The sequence below is a fragment of the Nothoprocta perdicaria genome, unplaced genomic scaffold (assembly GCF_003342845.1).
Source record: "Nothoprocta perdicaria isolate Ctin4 unplaced genomic scaffold, notPer1 scaffold_112, whole genome shotgun sequence".
Taxonomy (NCBI): domain Eukaryota; kingdom Metazoa; phylum Chordata; class Aves; order Tinamiformes; family Tinamidae; genus Nothoprocta; species Nothoprocta perdicaria.
This window is the reverse complement of record NW_020454228.1, coordinates 2,208,809-2,236,631: the sequence shown is the minus strand read 5'-3', so window position 1 is coordinate 2,236,631 and position 27,823 is coordinate 2,208,809. Positions and strand designations below refer to the sequence as shown.

Below are 27,823 nucleotides of genomic sequence, written 5' to 3'. Positions count from 1 at the left end.
AAAAGCAAAAAAAAAGCCTCTCAAAGGCTTTTTGTCAAAAACAGTCAAAACGGCACTTATCAGCACGTAATAAATAGGTTAGGATGAAAGGATAGAACAGATCCACTGAAAAGCTTTTTCTTTAGGAACAGGTCCAGGTAACCTAAAATACACACTGAGTGTCCTTCTGAAAAAAAAAAGCACCAAGTGTTTGTAATTTACTTAAAGCTTTGATTCAGGGGACCTGTACATGCCTAAATCTAACCTTGTTCAGTAGAAATTCAGCACATTCAGGAACAGATGCATGAATTCTCTTTTAATACTTATAATACTAATCTGTCCCATGAAAGTTAACCAGGGTCTTTAAAGTGTACTAGTCTGTTTTGCTAAAACCACCACCACTGTGTTCTCCAGTCTCGGTCTAATTATAATGTCAAATACAGGCTGACATCGTGCTTAGTACAAGTTTGGTCTTAACTGATTACTTAAAGAAACTGTATTTATTTTCCTTTGGTAAGACATGAGGTTCTGGTAGAACATTAAATAGCCAGGAATAGCCTGCCAGACTCATTATAGCAGACAGAACTTGTCTACGTTATTCCAAAGAAAAATTTTAAATATCTTGCCTACACCTCCAAAGAAAATATTACGCTGAAGAGATTGTCCCATGCAACAGGAGTCAGTCTGAATATAGAATGTATTAAACTTTAAATGTTATTCACAGAATGCTTTTGAAATCATCAGATACATGTTTTGTTGTGTTAGATGAAAAAGACTGCAACTCTACGATATGTAAACAGTGGCAGCCTTTTTGAAATGTCAATATATTGTCTTACTAAATGGCATTAAGCCTCCTAAATTAAAGTTAATTCTATGCAGTGTAGGTTGGACAGGACATGGAGACAGAAGCAAGTGGCACAAAGCCCTGAAAAAGGACGAGATCAGATTAGAGAGCAGCCACTTAGGTGAGTGAAGAGACTTCCAGAGCTGGGCCTCACGTAGGAGCCACGCAGCTCAGGTCACCCAGGTCCACAGAAGGCTGGAAGAATGGCACATGAGAACTGTGATTTGGAAACTTCTGCTAAGTTTATTGTATAAATGATGAATTAGACTTGTCAGATGTTTCCTGAAGAAAGAGAAGCCTTCTGGCATTTCCTGGTAGTTTGATTTTCCTTTCTTGCTTCTCCCTCTCAACCCCATACAGACTGACTCACACTAGACTCACTGGATGACTTGCTCTCCATTACCAGGATCTGGCATGTGCTGGCATGCCCAGGTTGGCTGACTGAAAATCAGAGGCAAGGGGCTGCTACCCCACATCAGTGAACTTCAGGAAGGAGGCCAAAGCTGTGACAGCCCTAGAGAGATAATAAACTAATAAAACAATAAATAAACAAACATATTCTCTCATTCCTACTTATAACATCTTAATAAAAACAGTTCCTAAACCAAGGTACCATCATTTTATAGTCATTCTAGATGTGAAGGCTACTGTGCAAAAATCATGGACATATGCAAACATGAAAGTTGCGAGTCCATGCAGCAGCAGCAGGAAGAGGGCTGAACCCTGCCGGTAAAATTATGCAGGTTTTTACCCCAAGTGCCAAGAGAATCTTTTGCGAGTGTTTCACGGCTCTTTGCAGACCACTCTTTGGAGGCTCAGCTTCCGCATAAGTTCCTGGATGAAAAGGGCATTTCTTCTAAACGACTCTGAACTGGAGCAGCTCCGTCTGGGAACACTGGGAACATGGAAGCTGCTAAGTATTTTTCAAAATTTTCCTAATACATATATATAACCAGTTCTGATACAAGGAAACCTTTAACTAAACATCTTCAATTAGAATGAATGCTAACAAAGAAAAACAACTCTTTGAAAGACAGAGTTACTGTACATCAACTGTATTGCATGAATAGCAGCCAAAGATGGACAAGAAAAAAACAACAGTTTACACCATTAACGGCAAAAAGTATCACCTTCTGAATAAAATATAAATAAAAAACTCACAAAGATCATTTATCATTAGGAATAATTTTGTACAGAATGCTTCAGTACACATAAACTATAATTTCGGATTATTTTCTAGCTATTGCTGAAAAATATTGCCTTATAAAATCTTCAGCTGCACATGGTTTTACACCACTGAATGCTTAAGAAACACAGACCTGGAGGCTTCGTTATCCTCCACATAACCCCATTCTTAACTGGCATTGTCCCTTCCCATCTACATCCTGAGGACCACGTCCTTCCAGTCATATTGGCCAGCTGGAAAGATACTAACCCATATGGTGCCTCTCTTCTCATTAACACATGCTTATCATTTACTCAGCTTTTCACCATTTTAGGACGAGCTCAGACTTTATGGTTTCTTAGAGTCATATTTGGTAGATCACTAGATTGAAAAATAAAACAAGACACTCAAGACTATGGTGACTGGTAAAATGATCATATCCCACAAAGACTACTTGACAATTATTCAGACTGCAAAAGAAAACTGCTTTCCCCCTTCCACTTTACAAGTGTTTGAGGCCAAATAATTTCCTTATTTTGGAATCTAGATTAATGAAGCTTTAGGCTTTTTCCTATGAAGTTTTACAACACAATTTGTCCAAAATTAGTACCATGTTTTAAAGAGTATTGAAAAAGGTCCTTACTTGTTTCTTTCATTTCTTTCCATGATCACAGGCACAACGTTGTACAGATTTAAGTTAAAACAGCAGCCACAAGTGATTGTTCTTCCAGTGGCATTTTAAGGGAATTACTTCAATTTCAGTACTGACCAAGTTTTGAAAGGCAATAGCTCCACCACTCTTGTGTACTTCAATAACTGATCGAAGCCATTTCAATGTCCTACCGTGCTGTTACCATCCAAAGTCCTAGTGCAACATTGGCAGCCAAAAGTGCACTGCCAGCAAGTAAAATTAAAAAGCCAACAAGCTCCCTGTTTTGCTTTTCCACAATCAGTGAGCTCAGAGTAGCTTCCAGGAATGAATTTAATATCCACTGACCATCCAACGCAAAGCAGGGTACAGCATTGATAACTGCCAGTGCTCCCGACAGCGAAATTAGGTACCTGATTGAAATAAGTTAAGGTTCATGAGTAACATCCAAGAAAACATCAAACAATCAAAACAGGAACTTGTGTATCACCTTTTGTGCTTCATGGACAAATCTAAACTACCCTGTTCAATTGTTCTTAACTACCCATTAACATTTCAGTTTCTAAGGCTAAGAGTTCTTAGACTAACTGTACCCAATGCTCATTATCCTTTGTGTGTGTATGTGTGTGTGTGTACAATCTTAGTCGTTAATACAGACTAATATCCATATTTTAGACATTATCATATTACTTTTTGAATATGATAATTTTTCCTTAAAAAGTTCTTTAGTTCAGGGTAATGGCTAACAAACAGTATTAATATAGTTAGTTCCAGTACACGGAAGCTAGCAACATCATCTCATTTATCTTGCCAAAATTCAGGATTGCTTTGACTAAAATCCACTTTCATGAAAGAGTTAAGAAAAATACAATCCAACATTTCCTGTTTAAAAATAAGGAAGTTAGACATTTCATTTTGAGTTTGGCACATGAAAATTAATCACTGCAGCATGGGGTAAATAATCACTGCAGCATGGGGTAAATATGTACAAAGCTACGGATATGTTTCAGAGCATCCTGTCGAAAATCATATCCAACTGAAATCTTGCTGGGTAATCAAATTGTAAACAGTTTTCTTTTGTCTTAAAAGAACAAATACACTTCAAAGGATACTTGCAAAACGTCTCTATCACCACAGGCAGATCAATACTTAGAAAGTTATGTCGTGGTACAAAACTGCTGAGACTTACTGAAAGGAAAATATAGAGACACAAAAAATGAATAGTCAATTCCTGGATAACAACATGAATTTTATAGTTTTGCAGAAAAATCAGATTTTTAGTATTAATATGATGTATGAATTAGCACGATGTCAGCAAAAGCAGATCTAAGATGCACACTTTCAGATGCAACTGGACATCTTTATCATAAGGATCATATCGAGTAACTTAAGCCACTTCCATAAAAATATCTAAAAAGAGATTATCATTACCAGACTTCTTCAACATATGCAGTCCACATGTATACATTCATACCCTGGCTATACACGTCTTTTCTCTCAAGGCCAGAAAATTATTCTGTTTCAGTACCTATAGAAGATCCCCACTTTTTGAAGCTGAACTCATGGTATATAAAGGTGAAACCAGGCAGTACTGCACATTGGACAGTAAGTCTGAAATGTTTCCAAGTCATCTCAGTGGAATGCATGGAACTCTACAATGGGACAAATACCTGCTACCGAAGATCCTATAACTGCATCTCTAATGTTTTTCTAAGGTTGAGTTTGCAATGAGGTTCACAGCTCCGAGGGTACAGTAAATCACAGTAAAACTATAGTCCTTTATATACTGTGCAAGTTGTATATTCACATAGTAACTTCTTAAAATAGACTGCCTCTCTAAATGAATGTAATAATATTCTTGGCCAATCTCTGAAAGCCAGACAAACTAGGTTCTCCTGCAGAATTACAATTTGGTAGGAGACACTAATAAAGTCTATCTGCTTTAAACAAATTACCCGACGAGCACTCCAAAACCTTGTTCAAACATCCAGCCCAAGCATAGTACATAAACTCTTATTTTTTCCCCCAGAATTTTTAAAGAAATAATACAAACCTGTGTACTGGAGATGCATGGGGTGTCCTACAAACAGCATGTCCACATGAGGTGGATGTTTTACCCTGATTAGTCTTGTCTGGTTCTCTAAAGAAGGAGTGACACACAAGCTTGGAACAAAGTCCTTCTGGCAGTCCGTGTTGGTTCGACACACTTGGCTGGCCTCAATCGCCTTTCGGGCTGGCAGACAGGCATGCTGCAAAGAGCATTACTTATGTTACTACATAAAAAAACCATGCATGTACATTTACAGCAAAGTACGACTTTCACTAACATACTACCAAGCCATAGAGCTAGAATCTCTTTTTTTTTTTTTTTTTTAAATTTATTTTTGTCAGATTTCTGTGCCCTGCAGAACCTCTACCTTATATATTAATATACATGATCAGCCTGACATTCCACTTTTGGGGGAATGCTGAAGAGATGCTATGCATCTAAACATAAGTTAGTATTTCTAATGAATAGACTACTGAGTTATCTGCTTAAGAAGTTTCAGACCTTGTTGACATAGGACAGCATAAGTTTGAACAAAATCTTAAATCCAGCAGACAACCCAACCAATCTAGGCTGGCTGTGCAGTTGCTAAGAAACTATTCTGAATTAGACATACACAGCACTTAATGCAATTCTGGGTCACCTACAACACTCCTTCGCTCCGCAGTCTGAAAGACCTGATCTCTCTTGCTCCTGACAGGCCAAAGACAATAGAGCAGAAAAGAAAAGGGTTTTTTTTTTTGTTTCTTTTTTTTTTTTTTTTTTAATCTCAAGTGTCCTGAAAAAGCTCTGGGGTAATTTTCCTTCTGTTCTCCAACACAAACAAGGAAGGAAAAAAAAGAAGTGCCCTTGCTTGTTAAGCCTGATAGTAATGGCCATTCCTCTCCACAGATGCTTGTGCATCAGTCACTCTCCATTAACCTCAACACCAGCTCTTTGTATTGTAATGAGGGGGAGGGGGCATTTGGATGTTTTCAAATACAGTCCCACAGCGCCACAAAGAATATTTTAAATAACTGTTTAAAACTTCCTATTCATTCTAAGGAAACTTGAAGGTGGCGGGCTTTTAGATGCTTTTATTTCTTCTCTGCTCCTAAGCAACAGCTATGTGCACAAGAATGCCAAGCTCTGTGGGGCAGTGATTTATCAAATCCTGCTGAACTCAGTGATATAACCAACCACCGTCATATTTTCAATGAGCTGTTGGTCTGTGCCCAGTTCTCAGTAGTTGGATACCACAAAAAACACACTGGACTGGAAAGTCCAATAGGAGAGAAATTGTAAACGCGGCAGATTTGGGAACAGACTTCTTTTCTATTTCTTGAGATATCTATCACTCCAGGTCAGAAGAGTAACAAATAGCCATGTGTAAAAAGTTTAAACAACTGCTACTTTGCTCATTGTCTCTGTATAGAGAACTGCCAGAAATATTCCATTGCTGTCAAAGTGGGTATCTTATTTTTAACGGACACTCCAATATTTTAAAGGAAGAAGCAATTTCACCTTCTTGCTTTTTTATTAAAAAAACTCATATATTCTGTGTTAAAAGATGGAAGAAAATAAGAGAAAAAAAGGAGTGTGAATGTCCTTCTGTCTTTACACAGTCTGTGTGATCATGTGAAAAAAAAAATCATAACCACAATTTGGTTTTATTAGCTGTAGATGGGGAACATAATATATTCATGCACTTTTATAAAACGCTTTAGGTATTCTTAACTACTTAAGTATGCTGCATAATGTTGTTAAGTATTACTAATTTCATTTCATTTTAACAATTTCAGATTTACCAAACAGAATTATCAGCGTAAGCAACTTACCAAGGGGCTGTCCAAGTTATTGCTGTATGAAAAGCAAATGTCGGTGAGGCTGTTGTTACTACAACATTCAACTGTGCCGTCGAGTCTTCTATAGACTAAAGAACGTAGGCATAGAACAAAAGATCAGCAAGCATATTATGCTAACTTCCTGAAAAGCAATGAAATTCTCTGAACAAAACTATCATTCTATAGCCTTGAGGAAATACAGTAATTCACAGAACATGGCTGTGGTTCAGTCACAGCTGAAAACAAAGTTCACCATTTTAAGAATGTCACCTGCTCTCAATGATTCCTCTCAAATGTTGATCTTTTCATCTTAAAAAAAAAATCTTGAGAGCCTACAGACCTACTACTACAATGTACTGAGCACTATGAATTACAAAATACTTTTATCTACTGCCTCCAGCTAGCAGTAACTGCTAGAACAGAAATTTGTTACTTGCTTCTGTACTGATTTCAGTGCCTGACTATGGAAATAACTAAGGCTCAAAATGCCCTTTCTAAAATGTGAGGGGCCTTTACAAGATTCAGATTTTGAAAACTTTCCAAGCCTTGAAGGCTAGAGCAGTATATAAACGACATTTTAAAACTGATTTAGCTACAGAGCACATCTGATTGAGCTACAATGTGGTACAGAATTTTTGTGAATCAAATTTGACTCCACAACAGGAGGTTAAAAAAACCACAAGAGAATGTGACTGCAACAATCTGGTTTGCTGCAGCCCTGGATTAATGCCTTCCTTAGGTAGAGGAGGCCCGCAGTACTGGCTGCCTACTTATCTCAACATGCTCTGTAGTCCACTAACTTGGAGCCTTATGCCTGAGGTATGTTTCAAATATCCTGAGGCTAAGCAACCAGAAATATATGTCCAAATAGCGAATGACCATGAAATTAGTTTCCTTATAAACCACATTAAAAACTCCTTTTTGGCTGTTGTTGTTTTTGGTTTTAATCTCAGATAGGCCTCCGTGGCATTGTTTTCAATCTAACTTCATACTTAGCTTAAATAGTTTATTCTCCACTTGTTTTACGGTCAAGTAGAGAGGGTCCGTTTGCTATACACATTTTTATTGATACGCTATATATGTCAGGTTGTGAGCTGTCAAGATTTTGACAAATGACAGCAGCTAGAGACTGAACAGAGTTCATTTAATTTCAGAGGAATATTTCTCACTGCTGGAGGTCTGTGGCTTAGAAAATACAGACAGACTGGTCTGATTAGAAAGCAGCAGTGGGACAATGGGCTACTAATACAATACAGCAACCAAGCTTAGAAGCAATATTAAGTCTCTAGATTTCCATCTAAATAGGACTGGTTCTGCGGCAGGATGTGCAATTTTATTACCCATGATTCTGCAATTGTATTTCTGAGGGCAACAGAATCTCAGCACGTATATCTTTCTAGGATCTAGGAACTGTTTACCACTTGCCATTCCAGCCCAGCTGAGAGCATGTGCCAAGCTGCCCCCTCTCTTCAGAAGATAATCCAAACTATTAGACATCTGAAAGCCTGAACCTTACCCATGCTTCTCTAGCTTTGGGTTAAATATTTATCTTAGTTCCCACTGCAAGTTTACTTTCCTTACATAGAAAAGATAACCTTTTTTTTTTTCATATGTCACATGACAACAATAATTCATCAAAAATATGAGTACTCAACCTCCCTTTTACTCGCAGTATGATAGAAAAATGCCACTGAAAATTTTAAAGCTCTGAATAGCATTACGCAGTTTCTGCGTAGCCGCAGCCTCTTACCTTTGGAATTCAGTCTCCCTGGATGCCTGAATTAACAAAACTCTTGAGAGCTTTAGGGCATGTCACAAGACATTCAGACAATTTAATGTGACTGTTTTTTTTTTCCTAGTTAATTTTGTTTATGGTTTCAGTTTAGTTCAGTTCCTGGTTTTTGTTTCTTGGGGGTAAGCTGCTACAGCAACAAGCAACCTAATGTATAAATGAAAACAGAAGGAAATAAACTGGCTTCCAGAAAAAATACGTGCAATCCAGTCAGAAATAAGTTTATAGGCAAAGTCTGGAGAAGCAAACGAAGCATAAAATCTGCATGGTGAGACGGATCAGAAGCGGCCATAATAAAGCACATCATTAACTTATGCCACAGTTTGTAAATGTTACACAGATGACAGCAATAAGGTAATATGCGAAATTTACCTCTGTAATACATGACCGAGTTGCCTAAGCTAAAAATACAGGACATAACTGTATTACTGGTAACAAACACATTATGCAATATCCTGAAGAGCCAAATATCATTATTCAGACCATACAGTATATGGAATGCACACAGGTCGTCATTTTAGATAGGAGAGTAGACTCGACTTAGCTAAAAGCTGTTTCAGTAACAAATCCTCAATGCCAAAGAGTCTTTAATATATGGTAAAATTACAATCTAATGAAGAGACTACCAAGAGCCATACCTCTAGCTGGAAAACTTAATTGCTGTAGGGTTGCTGCGTTTATACAGTAGCCAATCTGTGACTTCTCTGTAATGTCTCCCAGGCAGTAATTCCAGTCTTCCACACTATAAACTGGGCAGTCCTGCAGACTAGTGACAAGATCCCCTACGAAAAGGCCTCGTGGTCCATTGGCAGGAGAATCCTGAGAAGAAAGTGACATTAGTCATATAGTCACGTAACTGTTAAAGCTAGAAGAATTAGCTTACAGTTCTGCTGTAATGTTTAGGCTAAGAAATTATTTTTGCAGAAACAGAAAGTACCTGGCTCTAATAAGAGTAGTATTATATATTCTAACTTAGGATAGAGTGTTACATAAACAGCATTCTCCATGAAAAACAGCATATTTAGTGTAAGAAAAAAAAAACAAAGAAACAAACAAACATATAATATGAAACCTTTTCCTACCTCTGTGACTTCAGTGACAAGTGCCCCAACACCCGTGTAATAGAAAGGGAAAAGAATGGCTGGTAGCAGAAACAAAACTATAAGACTTGCAACACCAAGAACAAAATTATGCCACACTCCTAAAAAAAAAGAAAAAGATATACAAAATGTTTTTAAATAAACACTCAAAGAAATAACAAAATGGTATTTCTGAAATGCAAATGTTAGCTACATTTTAATTAAATATTGCAAAAATAATTACTGCAACAATAGTAGAAAAATTAACTTATGAATACAGGTGTGAAAGAAAAGTATGCGTATTTTACAATCTGTACAGGAGGTGCAAACTTGTACAGGAGGTAGATTTAAAGAATCTTCCAAACCCTTGAAAATAATACTACATATATATGTTCATATATATGCACACACACATGTATATATGCACCTCATTTTGTTGTGCTTTTGTCCATTGCACTTTGCAGGTACTGTTTTTTTTACTTTTACAAACTAAAGGCTTGTGGCAACCCTGCATCAAGCAAGCCTATCTTCACCATTTTTTCCCAGCGGCGGGTACTTGTTTCATGCCTGTGTCGTGTTTTGCTAATTCTCGTAATATTTCAAACCTTTTCATTATTACTTTATCTGTTAGTTGGTCTGTGATCTTTGACATTACTATTGTAACTGTTTGGGGGTGCCTCAAACCATGCCCATATAAGATGGCAAATGATAAAGCGTTGCTTGTGTTCTGACTGCTCCACGAACCAGCCTTTCCTGTGTCTCTCCCCTCTCCTTGCCCCTACGTTCCCTAATTTCAATAATATTGACCAATTAATATTCCTGCAATGGCCTCTAAAGTGTTGAGTGAAAGGAAGAGTTGCACACCTCTCACTTTAAATCAAAAGACAGAAATGATTCAGCTTATTGAGGAAGACACGTCAAAGTTGAAACAGGCCAAAAGCAATGCCTTCTGTGCCAAACAGTCAAGTTGTGAATGCAGATGAAAAAGTTCTGCAAGGAAATTAAAAGTGCTACTCTAGTGAACACATGAATGATAAGAAACAGCTTTCTTGCTGTTATGAAAAAAGTTTTAGTGGTCTGGACAGAAGATCAAACCAGCTACAACATCCCCTTAGGCCAAAGCCTAATCCAGACCCTAACTCTCTTCAGTTCTATCATGGCTTAGAGAACTGAGGAAGCTGCAGACAAGAAGCCCGAGGCTTGCCAAGGCTGGTCCACCAGGTTTAAGGAAAGGAGCCATCTCCATTAACATAAAAGTGCAAGTTGAAGCGGCAAGTGGTGATGTAGAAGCTGCAGCAAGTTATCCAGAAGATCTAATCAAGATAGTTGATGAAGGTGGCTACACTAAACAATTTTTCAATGGAGACCAAACAGCCTTATGGTGCAAGTAGATGTCATCTGTGATTCCCACAGCTAGAGAGAAGAGTGGCTTCAAAAGACAGATGACTTTAGCTGAAACCAATCTGAATTGGAGCTATCACTCTGACCCAGGGCCTTTAAGATTTACACCAAATCTACTTTGTCTGTGCTCAGTCAATGGAACAACAAAGCCTGGGTGACAGTACATCTGTTTACAACATGCTATCCTGAATATTTAAAGCCTACTGTTGAGACCTATCATTTGGAAGAAAAGATTGTTTTTGAAATATTATGGCTCACTGACAATGCACCTGCTCACCCGAGGGCTCTGATGGAGGTGCACAAGCAGATTAATTTTGTTTTCATGCCTGCTAACACAACATCCATTCAGCAGCCAATGGATCAATGAGTAATTCTGACTTTCAAGACTTTTTAAAATAAAACAACAAAAAAAGAAAAAAAAAACATATTTCATAAGGAAATAGCTGCCATTAAGAACTTCCATGATTCATGGCTGTAGGTCAAAATATCAACATCAGCATAAGTTTGGAAGAAGCTGATTCCAGCCTTCACGGATGACTTTGAGGGGCTCAAGACTTCAGTAAAGGAAGTAACTGTAGATGTGGTGGAAGCAGCAAGAGAACCGAAATTAGAAGTGGAGCCTGAAGATATGACTAAATTGCTGCAATCTCATGATAATCTCATGAATGATAAAACTGAGCGGATGAGGAGCTGCTTATGGGTGAGCAAAGAAAGTGGCTTCTTGAGATGCAATCTAGTCCTGGTAAAAGATGCTGTGAACACTGTTGAAATACCAACAAAGGCTTTAGATTTTTACATAAAATTTACTTGCCAAATAGCAGCAAGGTTTGAGAGGAATGACTACAATTTTGAATCAATTGATGCAGCAAACTTCATTGCTATCTTATTTTAAGAAATTGCCACGGCCACCGCAGCCTTCAGCAACCATCACCGTGATCTGTCAGCAGCTGTCAGTATTGACATGAGCCCTTCCAACAGCAAAAAGATTACAATCTGCTGAAGACTCAGATGAGGGGTTAGCATTTTTAGTAATGAAGAATTTTTTAAAAATAAGGCTTTTTTTTTTTTAATGCTACTGTACACACAATAGACTACAGTATATTGTAAGCACAACTTTTATATGCACCGGAAACAAAACAATTAGTGTGACTTGCTTTATTGCTATATTCATTTTATTGTGGTGGTATGCTTACATGGAAAATACAAGAAAGGGGTAGATCCAATTTCAATGCATCATTCTATTATATTGATTTTAATCACATAATATTACTTGCATGAGTATGTTCTGGGCAGATTATCCATATGAAAAACACTGGTATTTTGAATCTACTGTTAATTTACAGTTTCTATCTAAAGAACTCTCATAAACTACAAATAATAAAAAAGGAGAGAAATGTATCGTTTGTCACTTTCTACAATAGAAAATGCCAAATTTAAGAAACTTTAATAAATGGACTTAAATACAAATATAAAATACTAAGTGCTTTTTGCGAGCAAGATGTACTGTTGTGGTACAATTAACCACGGAAAATACTCAGTTGCAGTTATCTTCACCGGATCAATCCTGTTAAAATGAGAATAATCACCTGAATATGTGCCAAATAAGATTAGAAAAATAGCTTCTTTTAAAATCATGTTTAAAATATGGGCCTAAAACCACATCAAGAAACTGTGTTGTATAATTAGCATTTTGTTACCCATTAATTTTGGTTTCTTGTTTACAACTATAATTTTTACAGCTAGTGGTTCTCCATAGGATGAAAACAACTCCACATAAGACATATTTGACTTCCTTTAACATCCCACCCTATAAAATTTTTCACATTCCATTTCTCTTCTTGGATAAACATTTTTTGTAACCCATGTAGGAAAGCTTTCCAATACTTAAAACGCCTTATTTCCTCTTATAGTGCTTCACCTTGTTAAGAAGGATTTGATTCAATTCTGTATTTCATTATGCAATAGATTCATTAGGCAATATAAAGTAAATGTATTTTTAAAAAATTGTAATCCCATACCATATGTAAGGTAACTACCATAACATATGACAGACTCTTCTTTTCCCTGACTGTCATAACATGTCATCAGGTTTTTAAAAAATATTTTTCTTCTTCTGCTAGATTTCTAGTGAGAAATATTTTCTGGAGGACTCTGATTAAGTGTTTGTTATCATTTCCACTCGCAGCTATTTTTTAAAGTAATATCCCTTCCTGCAAGTTTTTAACGGTACTGCATTGAAAGTAATAGGATAAATACAGTGTTTCAGCACTAAAGTCTCTTCTCCCTTACTGCACAGGTGCAAGTACCATAAAAATGAAGTGTTAAATAAAAGTTTTATCTTAATTATTTTTGATTTAAAAAGCTTTTCTTAATCTTCTTTTCCCAGCTTAAGACAGGATAAAATCCAAGATCGAACTAAAATTGCTTTGTAACAGTGTGGCTACTAGAGAAAGTAAAGTGGATTAAAAACAAAATAAAACAAGAAAACAACAACAAAAAAGGAGAGTTAATAGAAGTGCTGGAGGATGACAAGGAATACTTGCAAACAGCTGGAAAACACAGACTTTATTACTATAATCTCCACAGGTTTCTATGTGGAATATGTCAGAGAAATTTAAAACAGAAAGCCATGAAATCCAACCCAGGCTATCCACAGAAAAAAAATAAAGAAAAGTTTATAAGAAAGAGTATCTGAAAAGGTGCACTATTCAGTATGCCATCAATTTCATTTTGCTAAAACAGCCTCATCCTTGGATAACTTATTCTTTATATTTAAAAAGGCACACTTTAACCAACCCTTGCAACACCTTACCATAACATCTTCAAAATCTTTAACTCCCCTTCATGTTAAAATAAATAGCATTAAAAGGATCTCCAAAATAAAACAAAAAATTACATACGTGCTGCAGAGGAGTACCTTTTTCTCTTTTAGGCATAAAATAAGTGCCAAAAATATCACTTGTCTTAAAAGAATGCTCTTTCACTATTCGTGAACCCACGATGCCATCTGCTGTACAACAAATATACTTTTTAATCTCCAGAGTATAGGTGGCCTATAGAGGACAATTTAGTGTAGTTCTCTACTTACTTAGTTACAATACAAAAATCTGAAAGCATTTTTCTATAAATTCAGGTCTTTAAATTCAGATCTTCGAAACATTACACTATCATTATCATGTTGTATTCAACTGCAGATATTTGTTACACCTAAACCTGTAATATGTCTCAATTACTATTATTATTGCTACTACTATTACTCAATTACTTTGTATCTCCCTATTTCAGGCTTCTTAAGAATTTCTTAAGAAAAACAGGCATTTCCTTGTCATTTAAAATAAGCAAACAATTACTTTCTATTACAGTTTACAGTTCTGTTTTCTATATAATTGCAGAAATACATGTAAGTAGATCATTTGAAAAATTAATGTGTCTTCTCTTGCACATATGTTCCTTCTAGCTGGAAAATAGAACTGATTAACTTGAAAAATAGGGTATCATAAAAGATACTCTATTTCAGTGAATAATTTTAGCTTAGGTATTTGGAATATAAATTATATTTATTTCCTTAGCATTTATTATCATTTACCTGATTCACAAAAGCTTGAAAATATTCTTTGCTAACTACTTTTGCATTTCCTGCCCAAAGCCTCCTTCGCAATATTTTATGGTTACAATATTCAGGAACATATGTTAGCATGTGAGCAATACAACAGGCAGGCTGCTGTTGTATTGCCTATTCTCCCCTGCAGTGGAAAAAACATCAGTGTGAAGAACTAAAGCAAAATGCTAACTTTTCTGTCTTTATTTCAATAGGTTAGGAAACATTTCCAGAAATGATTCATAATATAGGAAGAATAACACAGTAGCCACTTTTCCCTTCAGTATATATATTAAAAAATATCCATCCAAAACCATTTGGAGGTTATTTGGAAACATAAGCTGTGATCTTATTTGGATCCAAACAAGTTTGTGTTTTAATCTTTATCTCCCACTGACAGTAACATCAAAGCACTTGTATAATTTGCACAAGTGCTATACAAAGCACTTGTATAGCTTATACTTTCTTGAAACTACTATTGAAAATTATGTGATAGCACCTATTGCAGCAAATGGAAGTGATTTGCTCAAGATTGGCTGTGAAAGCTACTTCTGCCTTCATATCACCAGTCTTCTGGCTGAAAATCTTCCAGCTTGTGTGCTTCAAGATTTTATCAATTAGGACATATAATACAGAAAACAGGCTGAAAAGCTTCTGCACCTGGGCAGTGTATGAGCCTATTCTAATGGGAGAGGAAGGTCAGAAATCACATTCCTTTCCAATCATACAGCTGAGACTTCCTATGCACAACTGTTCTGAATCAGATCTAGGATACAGCAACACTTTCCATGAAAGGAAATTGGTACTCAGTCAAGTTCCTAGAAACTGAAGTCTCTTCCCCTGGAAAACAGTATGATAACAGACAGAAGTATTCGATGGATTTTTGGACATCACTGGCAGAACATTTTTATATCCAGAACAGAAGGATTACTTTAAGTACAGAGAAACTTATATGCTGTCTTATTTAAGGCTTCAATCCTCCATTAAGGACTTGTACATTACGCCCGCTTTAGAGGTGTTACCATGTATTCACAAATCTGACCAGAAAAATATAAAGTCAGATATGCAGAGGACTCCTGTCACGTTGACATATGTCAACAAACACATGTAAAACTAATAACTTCTCTAAATGAAGATTTAATTCAAGAGACTGAACTATTACCTGCACAAAATATCCTCAATTGCTGGACTGGAGAGATAAGTTGCAAGTGAGTTGTGAAGAGGTCAACAAATGCTCCAGGATAGACAATGAAGATAAAAATTCCAAATCCATTAAACCGTACTTGCTCTCTTAAAAAAAAAGAGGAGGGAGGATGTTACTTGCTACTACAAACAAACAATTGCAAGAAATGAGTGATTCTGCATAATAGATACATTTTTGAATACTAGAATAACTACAATTATCATAATATAACTAACTTTTAGCAACATACATTTGCAGTATCGCTATGGAGCACTTCAATTTATTTTCTTGTTTCTGGTAAGAATAACATTAAATCCTACAGACTTTCAAGTTAATATATATATTTCAGTATTTAGGTTTTTTTTTAATCTTAAATAAAACATGGCAGCATAGGACTCAATTTCAAACTAAAAGTTATCTGGAGAAAGTTATAAGAAGCACTTATACATTGTCTGGATTTATCATTTCTCTCTTTGTCCATAGGAAATTTGAAGTAATTTATAAACTAACAAAGATGAGGGTAAACATCATAAAAAAGAAAAAACACACAGAAGGAAAATTCAACAGTTTTGAAGGACTAATGTCCTTTAAAAACACCTGACACTGCCATACATTACATTGTCACATATAATTCATTTTATGAGTTTCTGTGTTTTTAAACAGTACTTTCTTTTTTTTTGAGTTACTATGTAAAGGTTTTCTGAATCTAGAAATTTCCTAAGAGACTTATAGAATCATAATAATAGTATTCTAAGTAGATTATTGCAAACCAGGCATGGATCAGCTAATCTCACATCTTTTCTGTGACAGTAGGCACAGTATTTTATTTATTGATTTTCATATAATCTTAGCTGCAAGAATGAAGCGCATATATAGTAAAAAAAAAAGACATAATATAATATAAATATAATTCAGAATGAAACAATACATTCACTCCCCACAGTTAACTTATCGGATCTCCCCATAGTACAAGCTAATGAAAGGTGTTGTAATGACATTGTATGCGAGATTTCATAACATATGCAGGAGGTACATGCTGAAGAAGAAAAAGGTTTTTGAGCCAATCGTTTAAACAGATTGTCATCTATGAAAAATGGATCCAGAACATTTTAAAACTAATGTTCTGAACAGATATCCCTCTTGCCATAAGCCTGCCCATTGCAGGTTAAAGCAATTGCTGATTTTAAAGACTGCAGCTCTGTAAAGTGACAAATGCCCTTCTAGTACAAGCCTTGGCTCAAATATTTTAAGTTGTCTTGAACCGCACTTGGCAAAACCATATTGCAGACCAGGGAGTCTGGTCATTTGCCAGAATAATGAAATTCTCCTGCAGTAGTTACTCAGTACAGCCTAAACCCTGAGAACTGATCCTAAGAGCAGTGTAGACCCAATCTGAACAAGGAGAGGAAAAATAAAATGTCAAGGAGAAAGCAGCAGCCATCTGAGCAGGAAAAATCTTATTTTTCTAATGTATTTTAATGTATTCTAATGTATTTTAACTGTTGGCAATTTAACATTGGACTACCCTGTTTGAGTGGGAAAGCTGGACTAGACAACCTCTAGAGGGCCCTTCCATCTTCAACCATTCTGTACTTGTGTGAACATTATTTCCTTTAAAATAACTGGCAAAAAAAATTGTAGAAAAACACCAGGTGAATTTGAATATCTAAGACCTTTGCTCTATATCATGAGTGAAAATAGTTATGCATTACACCATTAAGATGTTAAAATTATTAATTCTGGTTAAGGGCTGCATTGTTATTCCCAGTATCTCTGATGTTGGCTAGCAGCACATGAAGCCAACTGTAACAGGGAAAGGAAGAAATAAAATTTTGTTGGCTCCTCCTATAGCAGGACAATCAAGGGCAAGTTTCATTCTCCACAGAAAAACCATTGTGAATTTTAGAGAAAACAAGCTAAACAGACTGATGAAAACCATTCTGGTCCCAAACTTCTACTTTAATCGAGAACTTCTACAGGCAGGTAGACATAGTTGAGACACAGACAGGACTTCCTACACTCAAGCAACTATAAAAGAACAACTTAGTGTTTGGTGCCCTTGGGACAAATAATGCCTATGACGTCCAAGAGAAATACAGAGGGCACCAGAATATCAAGTTCACCTTCTAGTAACCATCACTTAAACACTAGAATGTCATTGAACAGTAATGATTAATTATAGCAAATATCTTTTTGTGAAGTAATCATCACAGCTAACAGTGACATGAAAAAAAACTCATCTGTGATCAAAATTAACATATCACTGAAATTAGCAGGGATAGATTACATTTGATGGAGTTACTTCCACGCTTCAGCCTGCTGATACACTACTTTACAAAATATGTTTAAAAAAATAATTTAAAATTTATTATAGAGTGCCATTGTGCCATAGTGCATAGGTCCTCTGCAAATGCTTCAGCTACAGCAATGCAACTCCTCTGTAAAAGCAAGATAGCTTTAAAGAAGTGGAATTGTAAATACGACACAATGTAGTATATTAACAACGCAAAAAGTCATTATCACTTTCTGTACAACAGACACTGCATTAAAACTCTATCCTCCACTGCACAACCTTCCTAACTTAGTCTAAGGAAGCTAGAAAATGCTACTAAAAACAGCATAAACACACTCTCCAAATGAATCAATGAAATGCTAACAATATTTGCCTGCAATTAAAACACTCTGGAATATTAGGCTTTGTTGACACACAGTAAGAGAAAAATAATTTGTATTACCGAATAGCTGCCACCCCATGGCCGACTTCATGTATCACACCACTGATGAGGATTGCAGAGAAGAAATAGGCCAGCTGGCTGACAGGCAAATTTACACCAGGCACCTGTTTGTGTGGGCATGACAACAAAACAAAACGCTAGGAAACCAAGAGGTAGAAAGACAAATCCTGCTGCCTCTAAACTTACTGTTCTCACACTGCATCTTCAGCTAAGCAACAGAACAGAGGGCATTTTCATGCAATGCTATCAGATTGTGCCTCTTCCCTCAATTTACTGGGTATATTTTAAAATATACCGAATATATTATCTTTTACTGAAGGACAAAAAGCTCTACAGAGCTTTTACCCTTTCTTTACCCCTTTTGTGGGTTGTTTACCCACAACCCTCACAGAATGTGTCCTACCCTATATTAAGCTCCATAAGTTCCTAAGAATGCACACAGGCTTTAACAGATCAGCCCGCGGTGAGCATTAGTTTACAATTTCCTGCAGCTAGCCATGTAGCTATAGAGATCCACCCTCCACTGAAAGCTACACTGCACTTAAAACATTGTGCAAACAGTTCAAAAGGGCTGCAAGAGGAGTTCACACTCTCTTCTCTTTCCCTAAACCAAATTGTGAGGCCGACCCTGATTTAAAGGATTAAAAAAAGGCTTATTCATGATGTTTTGTGTGTCTATATATGATAATTGAAGGAAAAACATAATTTACCTAAGACATAACACATAGGCCCCTCACATTTCTGCTGTCTCTGTGGATTCACACTGTTCCCCACATCCCTTATTGCACTAGTTCTAAGTCACCATCTCCTGCCAAATAGGCTTCAAGGCAGTCACAAGCGAGCAAAGGAGAAACCTTTCCTCTTTCCATCTGAGGGGGCTGCTTCATCCTCATCTCCTCTCAGCTGCTTTTGCTTTAGCAGGAAGGTTAAGACCACTTCTGCTGTTGACTCAGGGAAGGCCCCATCTGCTCTTCCTCCTCGAGGCAAAGAGTACCTCACTGTTAGCACTGCTGTGAATATAGTATGAATAGTGGCAGAAGGGAGATGCACTATTTCTTCTGGCAGCAGGTCACTGCGAGCACGTGCCACTTCACCCTACCTTCATTTAATCGCACTCATCCCTCCGTTACGTGATTCAGCTGTCTATGTGTGGCAGAACTCTAAAGCAGCTTGGTGAGCAATCTAGATAAATGAAATCTTTCAGGAGACCATTTTCAATAGTGTTGAACTGAAACATTTCAAAAATCCTATTCCGAGTGTGACCATAACCAAGGTATCTGGTCTACCTTAACTGACATAATTATTGTGCCTGCCTGTAAGAAGTTATCTGTTCTTCATTTGTCAAGAACCTCTTGCTGGTATTACTACAGCATCAGATGGTGGCATTGATGGATCACTTCACTGCCATTCTTAGTAACCCTTTGTTGTGCATATAGATGAGGATAGATGGCAACAGCTAAAACTGCTATCTTAACTCTACCATGACAGCAGCAGGTTAGAATACAGCATTGAATGCTTTCAGATTCACCTAAAAAAGAAGCTCATGATATCTCTCATGATGAGGCCTGAAATTAAGAGCAATATTCTGTTAATATGCATTTAATAACCTTATATTTTATGGTCTCTTGAAAATACCTCAAATAAAAGAAGATCCTTTGTTAATAACTCATCAGCCTCTTTCCCACTTTTGTCAAGAGGCAATCAAGATAACAGTGGGCAGCTGAAGAAAAACAACTCAGTTATGTACAGACAGGTATTTTAAATAAAGTACATGACTGTACAAAGAGGAGGGATAAAAAAAATCTTGATCAGTGTAACATAGACAGGACTGTTGCTCCTCTACTCTAAAGCCAAAGGTTAAATAAAGGCTAATGACAGCTAACTAACGCAGAAGTAAACAAAACACAATAAAATTTTGCCTCTTTAACATAACTCTCCCCTAGGCAGTCAGATAACAATGAAACCTACGAGTGACAAATCTAAATGAAAAGGCTCTCCTCCCTTGCTCTTTACATCATTTCAACCATATCTGGGCCAGTTTCTTATGTTAACTTATGGTAGCACATTCCCCGCAAAAAGAATACTGAAATTCTTCAAAGGCAGAATGTTATTACAGTTGACCACTCAGAAATGAAAGAATGAGGTAGGAAAGAAACAGAACCACAAGTCGACTTAGGAAAAGTAGCAATATTGCTACATGATCCTTATATATTACATCCTCTCCAATACCAATCTGTCCTTGCTTTGAATGCGGTGATGCTGCTAGTAGTCACTGAGAAATCCTCCTCACATAGAAATTGTGGATGTCAACCTAGATTTCTGCTTTCTTAGTTTCAATTCAAATTAGATGACTTCCCAAAGCAGCAGCTTTTGTTTTGTCCCCTGCCTATTTAAGATATTTTCTCCAAAGAGCAGTGTATTGCAAATGACTGCCTCACTGTGGTGCCACAAAAGAGGATAAATCCATATAATGATGTCAGAAATAAAGATGTAAGAGAGCTTTTCTTACTCCACAATGTAATAGACACACAGGCTTTGGAAAGACTCTGCTTGCCTGAATGTCAGAAAATTTCAGTCTCATATTGAACTCATGCTCTACTGGACATACAACCAAGAGAGCTTATTCCCTCCTGTTTCCAGTAACTCCATAATTGAGGAAGAGGCTGTGGGCCAGGTGACCAGTGGCAGCAGCAGCACCACTCTGCATGTGCAAAACAAATCCTAACTATTTGAAAAGTACCAGAGTTACAGCACATGCTAACCACCAAGCTTCCTGGGCTTCTGCAACATTTAGGTCTAGCTGCACACAGTAATTTTGGCACCTACAGGAAGGCCTGTCATCTAACAGAGAAGGGCAGTACATAACCTTCAACCTGTCACTTGACTAGCTAAGTACCATATAGTGTAAACTCACTGGAAACCACTGCTCTACGCCACACAGCAGAAGGCAAAGCAACCTCAGAGAGCTTTCTGTGTTCTGGAAAATCACCATACAATCTGATCAGACAGCATTCTTGAGTAAATGAGGTTCGCTAAGAATCCTTGCAAGTTTAAACTGTTTTAAAGCTAATGCTAATTCCTTCATACTGCCTAAGGTATTTTGATTCAACTGATTAAAAAAAGGCACTATCTGCAATTTCTCCATTCTGTAAAATACATTCCTTTCTAAAACCACACTATATATTGCCCGCATCAGAAATCCACGAGACAATTCAATGAACTGTTATCACCCTGTGACCAGCTACAGAAAGAATCTTCCACTTCACACTGCAAATTAGGCAGAGGACCTTGAGCAATCCAAAAACATGCCATGTCCCTACTACTGAATCTTTACCCTTCACTGATAATGTTCTGCATCATAATAATAAATGAAAGCAAACTCCTCTCCTCTTATGGATTATGAACTTATTTTGAAAACTTCCAAATTTGTGGAAGAGTTCCTTCCTTTTTTCTTCCCTTCTTTTCTGCACTAACTCCACTTCCCTTTCTCAAGGCTGATAACAGCCAGCATACTTCATGCCAAAGTTTATCAGGAGTTAGTTAAATCCTTCCATGCAAAAATAAGTATCACATTAGCTATCATACCCCATTAAGAAACTGTTTAAGATCAGTTCACAGTTCTCAAAGGATGACCCAAGGAGATACCACTTACCACAACTTGCAGCATTCGGTCATTCTGGGCTTTGGGGGCCTCGGTTAGCATCTGGGTCAGTGTTTGCATCAGTGTTTTTCCAAGGAGAATAACTGATCCAAACATGGCAACTATACCAAACACCATTCCTATGCTGAACCTACAAAGCAAATAAGTATTTTAGCAATTTAGCAGTCAGAATATAAGGTGTAGTCTTGGAACACATAACTGCTTCAACTTCCTTAGCACACCAAACTCACAGAGCAAATCTTTAAGGGTGGACTTGATGATCCTGAGGGTCTGTTCCAAAAATAATGATTCTATGACTACATGGTCATTCTGCACTTGCCTGGGATACTGTCATTTGTGTATCAACAATAAAGAAGGAAAATATCAGCTAAAGGAAACTGATTAATTAATTCGCTTAAAATATATACTCTTCCCCCTGGTTAACAAATTTTTACATTCAGCACTACATCCTGATATATTTTCAAACATTTTATGTTATTTTACATATTCTAAATTTTATTCCCCCCAAAATGTGTCTTGACACTAGTTATGAATAAAAACATAGAAGAGTAAGGAATGTATAATTTACTATGTTGCTACTGCAAATTTAGGGGAAAAAAAAAACAAATTAAGGGCTAGCATAGATATTTATAAAAGCTTATTAAATGCATCTTCCTGGCCAGAGATAAAGGTGCTAAAGAACACTGAACAAGATTCAACCTTCCTTAAAGAAGGAAAGATAAAAGGTGCAAATGTGAAATTATATTAAAATCAATTACTTCAAATAGACTTTTCTTCTCATCAATTTATTTTTGATTAAAATTAGTGTTGAAAAATGTTTCAATTTGCATTAGTCCAACCAATGGAGAATTTTTATTAGACATGATTATTATTTCATAATACCCTATAGGGAGGTTGTGGTAAAGTTTATTTTCTGCTTATTATACTTCAGATCACTAGCAGTCCCTCTCCCTCATAATAGCATTCTTTTCCTTTTACCCTCCTAAATGAATCTCACTGGGAATTTGCAAATTTAAGAAGCATGCATTTGTAATGTTAATTAAGGAGACTCATGGAAATATCACACTAATAAATTATGCATATTAAAAATCCTGACTGATACAGAACTACTACAAATTGAAATACAATTATGACACACTAGAAGAAACAATATGAAGCAGACTTCCACTCCTCTCTCACTAAGGGCAACAGTACAGGAAATGAAAAGAAGTCTAGCCTTATGCATTTTTATTTCCAGGGTGAGTATAAAGTAACACTAGAAAGGCAATTCAGCAATAATTTTCTACATCAGTCCAGAAGCATTCACAGTCGGTTACCAAGTCTAAGAAGTCTTAGCGGGGAAAGGAATGCCTGGGAAATGATTGACAACCCAGGCATCTTGAACAGCTTCTACCTTTAGTGATCAGGGAGAACTCCCTGAGAACTCAGGGAGAACGACAGACTGGAGACACGAGAAGCTGCTTTCTGGTCTGTATCTATATGCAGTAGTACATGCTAATGGCTATATGCCTAAGAACAACATATAGCTCAAACTATAAGCAAAAACACAGCTCACAGATTCATAGTGTTTATAGCAACACAGTATGTAACTTACATTAGAGATACAAATCTTTTAGCAAAGGAGAAAAGCTTATTCTGGAACAATATAAGTATGGCATTTTTTTGTTAACCTATCGAAATAACCCATGTATATCCACTGCACTTTTAAGGCTAAAAGGCACAGATGTAGAGATACATAAAACTTCTATATTTGACAGAAAAAAAAAAAAAGTGGGTTTATACCATAGATAAAGAAATCTAGGTTTCCATCGTCCCCAGTTGTAGAACTGGCGGTTGAAGAGAGCAGTCTGCCATCGCATGTGGAAAGGAGAGACACTCAGGCCATATGTCAGCAGCCAGTCTTCATAAGACGCTTTTAAAGAGCTGGATGACTGCAAAACAGTGAAAGAATAGGTTAAGCCAAAACTCTCAGGAAGATTTTATGTTGCACACAATATACTACAGAAGGAGGAAATGTGTAAAAGGATGTGTAACTTCAGGTAAATATCCTATATGGTTTTAATATTTTGACACATATTTGTGTGACATGTAGTACTAAAAAAAAAAATCCCACTCTTGTGATGCAAGTCGCAGTAGTTTTAAAACTGTAAAATAAATCAGGTATCCCATGTTGCTTCATAAATAAGATGTTATATGATGTTTCCTAGTGTTAAATCATTATCAGCAGGTTTTAACTGCCTTTTTAGAAGGCTATAGAAAGAACTGGCTGCTTATGTTATTTTCTTTATGTGCAATTAATATCTAGTAAATGTTTTTAAAACTATAATAAAGAGGAATAGTTTGAGATTAGCTCCAAGGCATGAGTGCCTCTGACATAATCCGGATGAGTGTTTGCAGCTGCCTCAACTACAGCTCAGCTCCTGATCCTCCCTATGAGCAGCAGCATCTACTGAAGGAATCAGGACTGTGAGTGTCTTAGGGAGCTCCCCTCTGTCTCTCAAAAGGAACTTCAGAAGCTACTAGTTATCTTCCAACATGCTTTAAATAGATTTAAAATAGCTCATTTCCTTGAATCCCTGCTGTCCTTCTATGGTGTGAGGGAGTGAGATCATCTTCTTGGACACTTACAGTTACCTTTTTTTCATATGTTTTTAGATAAATTAAAATGTGAACATACTAAACATTTACTCTAAGTAACAGTCTTCAAAAATGTGAGATTGGTTTATTCAGATTATCATTTGTTTATTCATCCATGACACTATTTTATCCTTTTTACCCATATGTTTGTGTAATTTTCTTCTTCAGCTTACTGGTTTGAGTCACATTTTCATTCAGGCTGCTGAACACACTGGTAGCAACTTCCATCCTAACATAATCCTTAGCCAACATCAGTCATTCCCTATGGCATTGCTAGGCTTGACTTCCACAACCAGATCAGCTAACCCATCCTAACTTTAGCAGCAAGGACCATGAAGATTAGTGATCTTCTCAATACACTCACCAAATGGCAAAAAGTATATATATATTTATATATAAAAAGGCACCAAAATTAATTATCCTTTCGGGTTTTCATCACAAGTGTGAGGAAAACAGTTGTGTAAACAATTTCATAAAGTATAATCCAAATCATTTAAACAACTAAATTACACTATTCCTTTGCAAGATTTATTAAAGTCTTTACACAAACTTTTGTTCTACTGTCCTGATCCCAACATCAGCACGTGCAAATGAACCCTCCCACCCCAAGCATCTGTACGTTATGTTTCATTTCATGCTTCCTTCACTGAGGCTTTGGCTCTGCTTCTCCAATTTAAGCTTTAAGTTATTATGTTAACTTCACTATGAAGGCAATATCTTATTATTATTTATGGCAGCCCTCAGGATGATGAGGCTCAATACTGCAGGACTTCCATAAATACCTGTCAGCAAGCAGGAGTCCTTAACATTCTTTTGTGCTGACAAAGCCTGCTCGGCAGCTCTGAACCCTCTCAGCTCCTGACCTTGGAAGCTGAAGTGTAACCTTGGGAGAATGAGCCTAATGCACATCGCAGGGCCTTAGGCCGGAGCAGGGACAAGCTCCCGCGCATTTCCTGGCCCCTCAGGAAGGATGGAAGCGGGAGGGTTGGGGTGCTGGGGAGCTGGGATCTTCAGGACCCGAGCTTCTGTGAATCTCTCATGCCAATGCAATACTGAAGAGCAACAAGAGAGACCTTAAAACACCAAGTGCAAAAGTTACAGCAGGAATCTTTCCCTTGCCAAGAATATTAATAGGATTATGTATGGAAAAGCGCTCCTGTATGATTTTTCACTCAGGTTCCATATGTCTCTTTGTTGTACTCAAAGTATACACAATTTGAGGTCCAAGTAGGGTCTGTCCTTATAACACTGTGGCTTGCTAGCCACTGTGCAAAATGTAATAGGACACTTACAATATTAGCAATAAAAATAAACATGCCCAAGTATTGCAATCATATAAAACTTATTTAATCCAAATAATATTCTATTCTATGCAAAAAATAGAAGTTCAAAACAGAACTTACCATTGAGATATACACATATCCACCAATAAGTTCACTGATACTCAACTGCTGCTAATGACTAACAACTTTTGGCAACTTCTGATTAAAAGATCAACAACTTTTGGCAACTTGTGATTAAAAGATCAAAGTCAAAATTAAACTTCTGGACTAAACTTCCAAACTGCTTGCATTCCAGAGACTCCTTTTTCCTGCAACATAAATCAGATACTAAGTTGCCTCTAACCCATTCATTCTTTTTTTTTTCCCTTTTGCTAATGTTGAGCTCTACTAGAGATTCTAACAAGAAAAGTAGCAGCTACTCCTGCTCGTGGAAGTGAATGATTCAAATATCTAAATCTAAAACAGGTCTTTGGAATCTGAGGGCTATGAATGGGTCTCAGCACAACACTGCTACATTAATCCAGGTACAGCTTTATAGTCTCAAGATTTTTCATCAGACACAAAGTTACTGCCAGCACCCGGCCTCTTCACTGACCTTTCTGGTGACTTTTGAGGTGTCTCACCATAGTCAAGACCTTGTTTTTCTTGTATTCAGTCAATCTTCTAATGTGTTTCAAAAAAGTCAAGTTTGTCTCCAAATACCTAATAGAGACTTGGAGTAGTAACATTTGAAAAAAATCTTCAGAAAAAAAAATGGCGTTTTGTTGTCATTTATAGGATTAAAAGAATCTTGCACAAACTATACTTGGCCATAACAGCTCTCATCATTTACAGAGCCACATTTGTTCCCTAACAATTAGCAGCAGGGGGAGCCACTTACTGCTCAAGTTTCATTATCTTCTAAATATAGTTTCCCTGATAATATTCCTTCCTGTATTTTAAAACAACGGAAAGAAAAAAAAATGTCACTTTGAAATTACTAAGCCCTAAAACACACTTGGCAGAAGTAAATTCGATTCCTGAATTGCAACATTAACTTTGAGGGAAGGGGGGGGGGGGGCGGGGAAGGAAGATAATTATAGATCAAATCTTTCACATTGTTTTTTCCCTTATATTTCCTTAACTAGCAGAGATCTTATTCTGCATGGGTTCTTAGCAGCATCACTCATGTCCAAGAGATTACACCCCTTGATCTTAATCTAAAAAAATAAATAAACAAGCTTGTGTAATGCACAAACACATTCCCAGATAAAACAAACGGTGCCCTGACTTATTTTTTCCTGAAAATAAGTCTGATTTATTTTCTCCTTTCAGACCTTCCCTTCTTCATTAGGGGGAAAAACCCGAGCCTTGCAATACTCTCCAAAGACTAAAGTTAAAGTTTATTTAATATGCAGTTCTTCAGCTCACTTTGACTCTATTTTTTTTTTTCCCCAGTAAATCTACGGAAGCACAAAAGGGAAGAAAACAGGGTCATGTTTTCACTCCCATTAATTTAGGGGAAAGTGTGAGCTCGAGGAGCGCGGGCAAGAGCCGAGGCGCGACCACACGGCGGACCCCGGATCCACCGGCAGGGACGGGACGGGACGGGACGGGACGGGACCTAACGGACGACCCTTAACGGACGGGCCAGGGGGGGCGGGGCGGCGGGACCCCTAACAGCCGCCCCTCCCGCCCCGCCCCGTTAACGGGCGCCCGGCGGGGCCCGCGGAGGCGGCGGCCGTCACGTGTTCCCGCGCGTGGGGGACGGCGCTCCGGGCAGCGCGGGCGCCCCGGCGGAGGGCAGGGCAGGGCCGGCGAGGCCGCTCTCCGGGGCCGAAGCCAGCGCCGCGTTGCGGGCGCTCGGTTCCGCGCCCGCCCAGCGCTCACCTTCAGCAGCGTGTCCGCCAGGTAGATGGCGCACCAGCCGCCCAGCACGCACACCACGACCGGGATCGGGATCATGGC

The 27,823-nt window shown here is 37.4% G+C and overlaps 1 protein-coding gene across 2 annotated transcripts; it reads right to left on the bottom strand.

The window, feature by feature from the left end:
• Positions 1–529: 529 nt before the first annotated feature.
• On the bottom strand, positions 530–27,823 carry MBTPS2 (membrane bound transcription factor peptidase, site 2). 2 transcript variants are annotated; one of them, XM_026052072.1, is made up of 11 exons: positions 27,746–27,823; positions 23,739–23,887; positions 21,948–22,086; positions 18,296–18,399; positions 15,540–15,667; positions 9,382–9,500; positions 8,938–9,118; positions 6,502–6,596; positions 4,691–4,886; positions 3,750–3,825; positions 530–3,050 (listed from the first exon to the last, which is right to left on the bottom strand). In XM_026052072.1, exons 1-11 carry the CDS (start codon positions 27,818–27,820, stop codon positions 2,828–2,830), a joined length of 1,485 nt encoding a protein of 494 aa, XP_025907857.1. In that variant the 5' UTR covers positions 27,821–27,823; the 3' UTR covers positions 530–2,827. The 2 variants fall into 2 exon arrangements, with proteins under 2 accessions (XP_025907857.1, XP_025907847.1); XM_026052062.1 differs by lacking the exon at positions 27,746–27,823 and adding an exon at positions 25,997–26,020.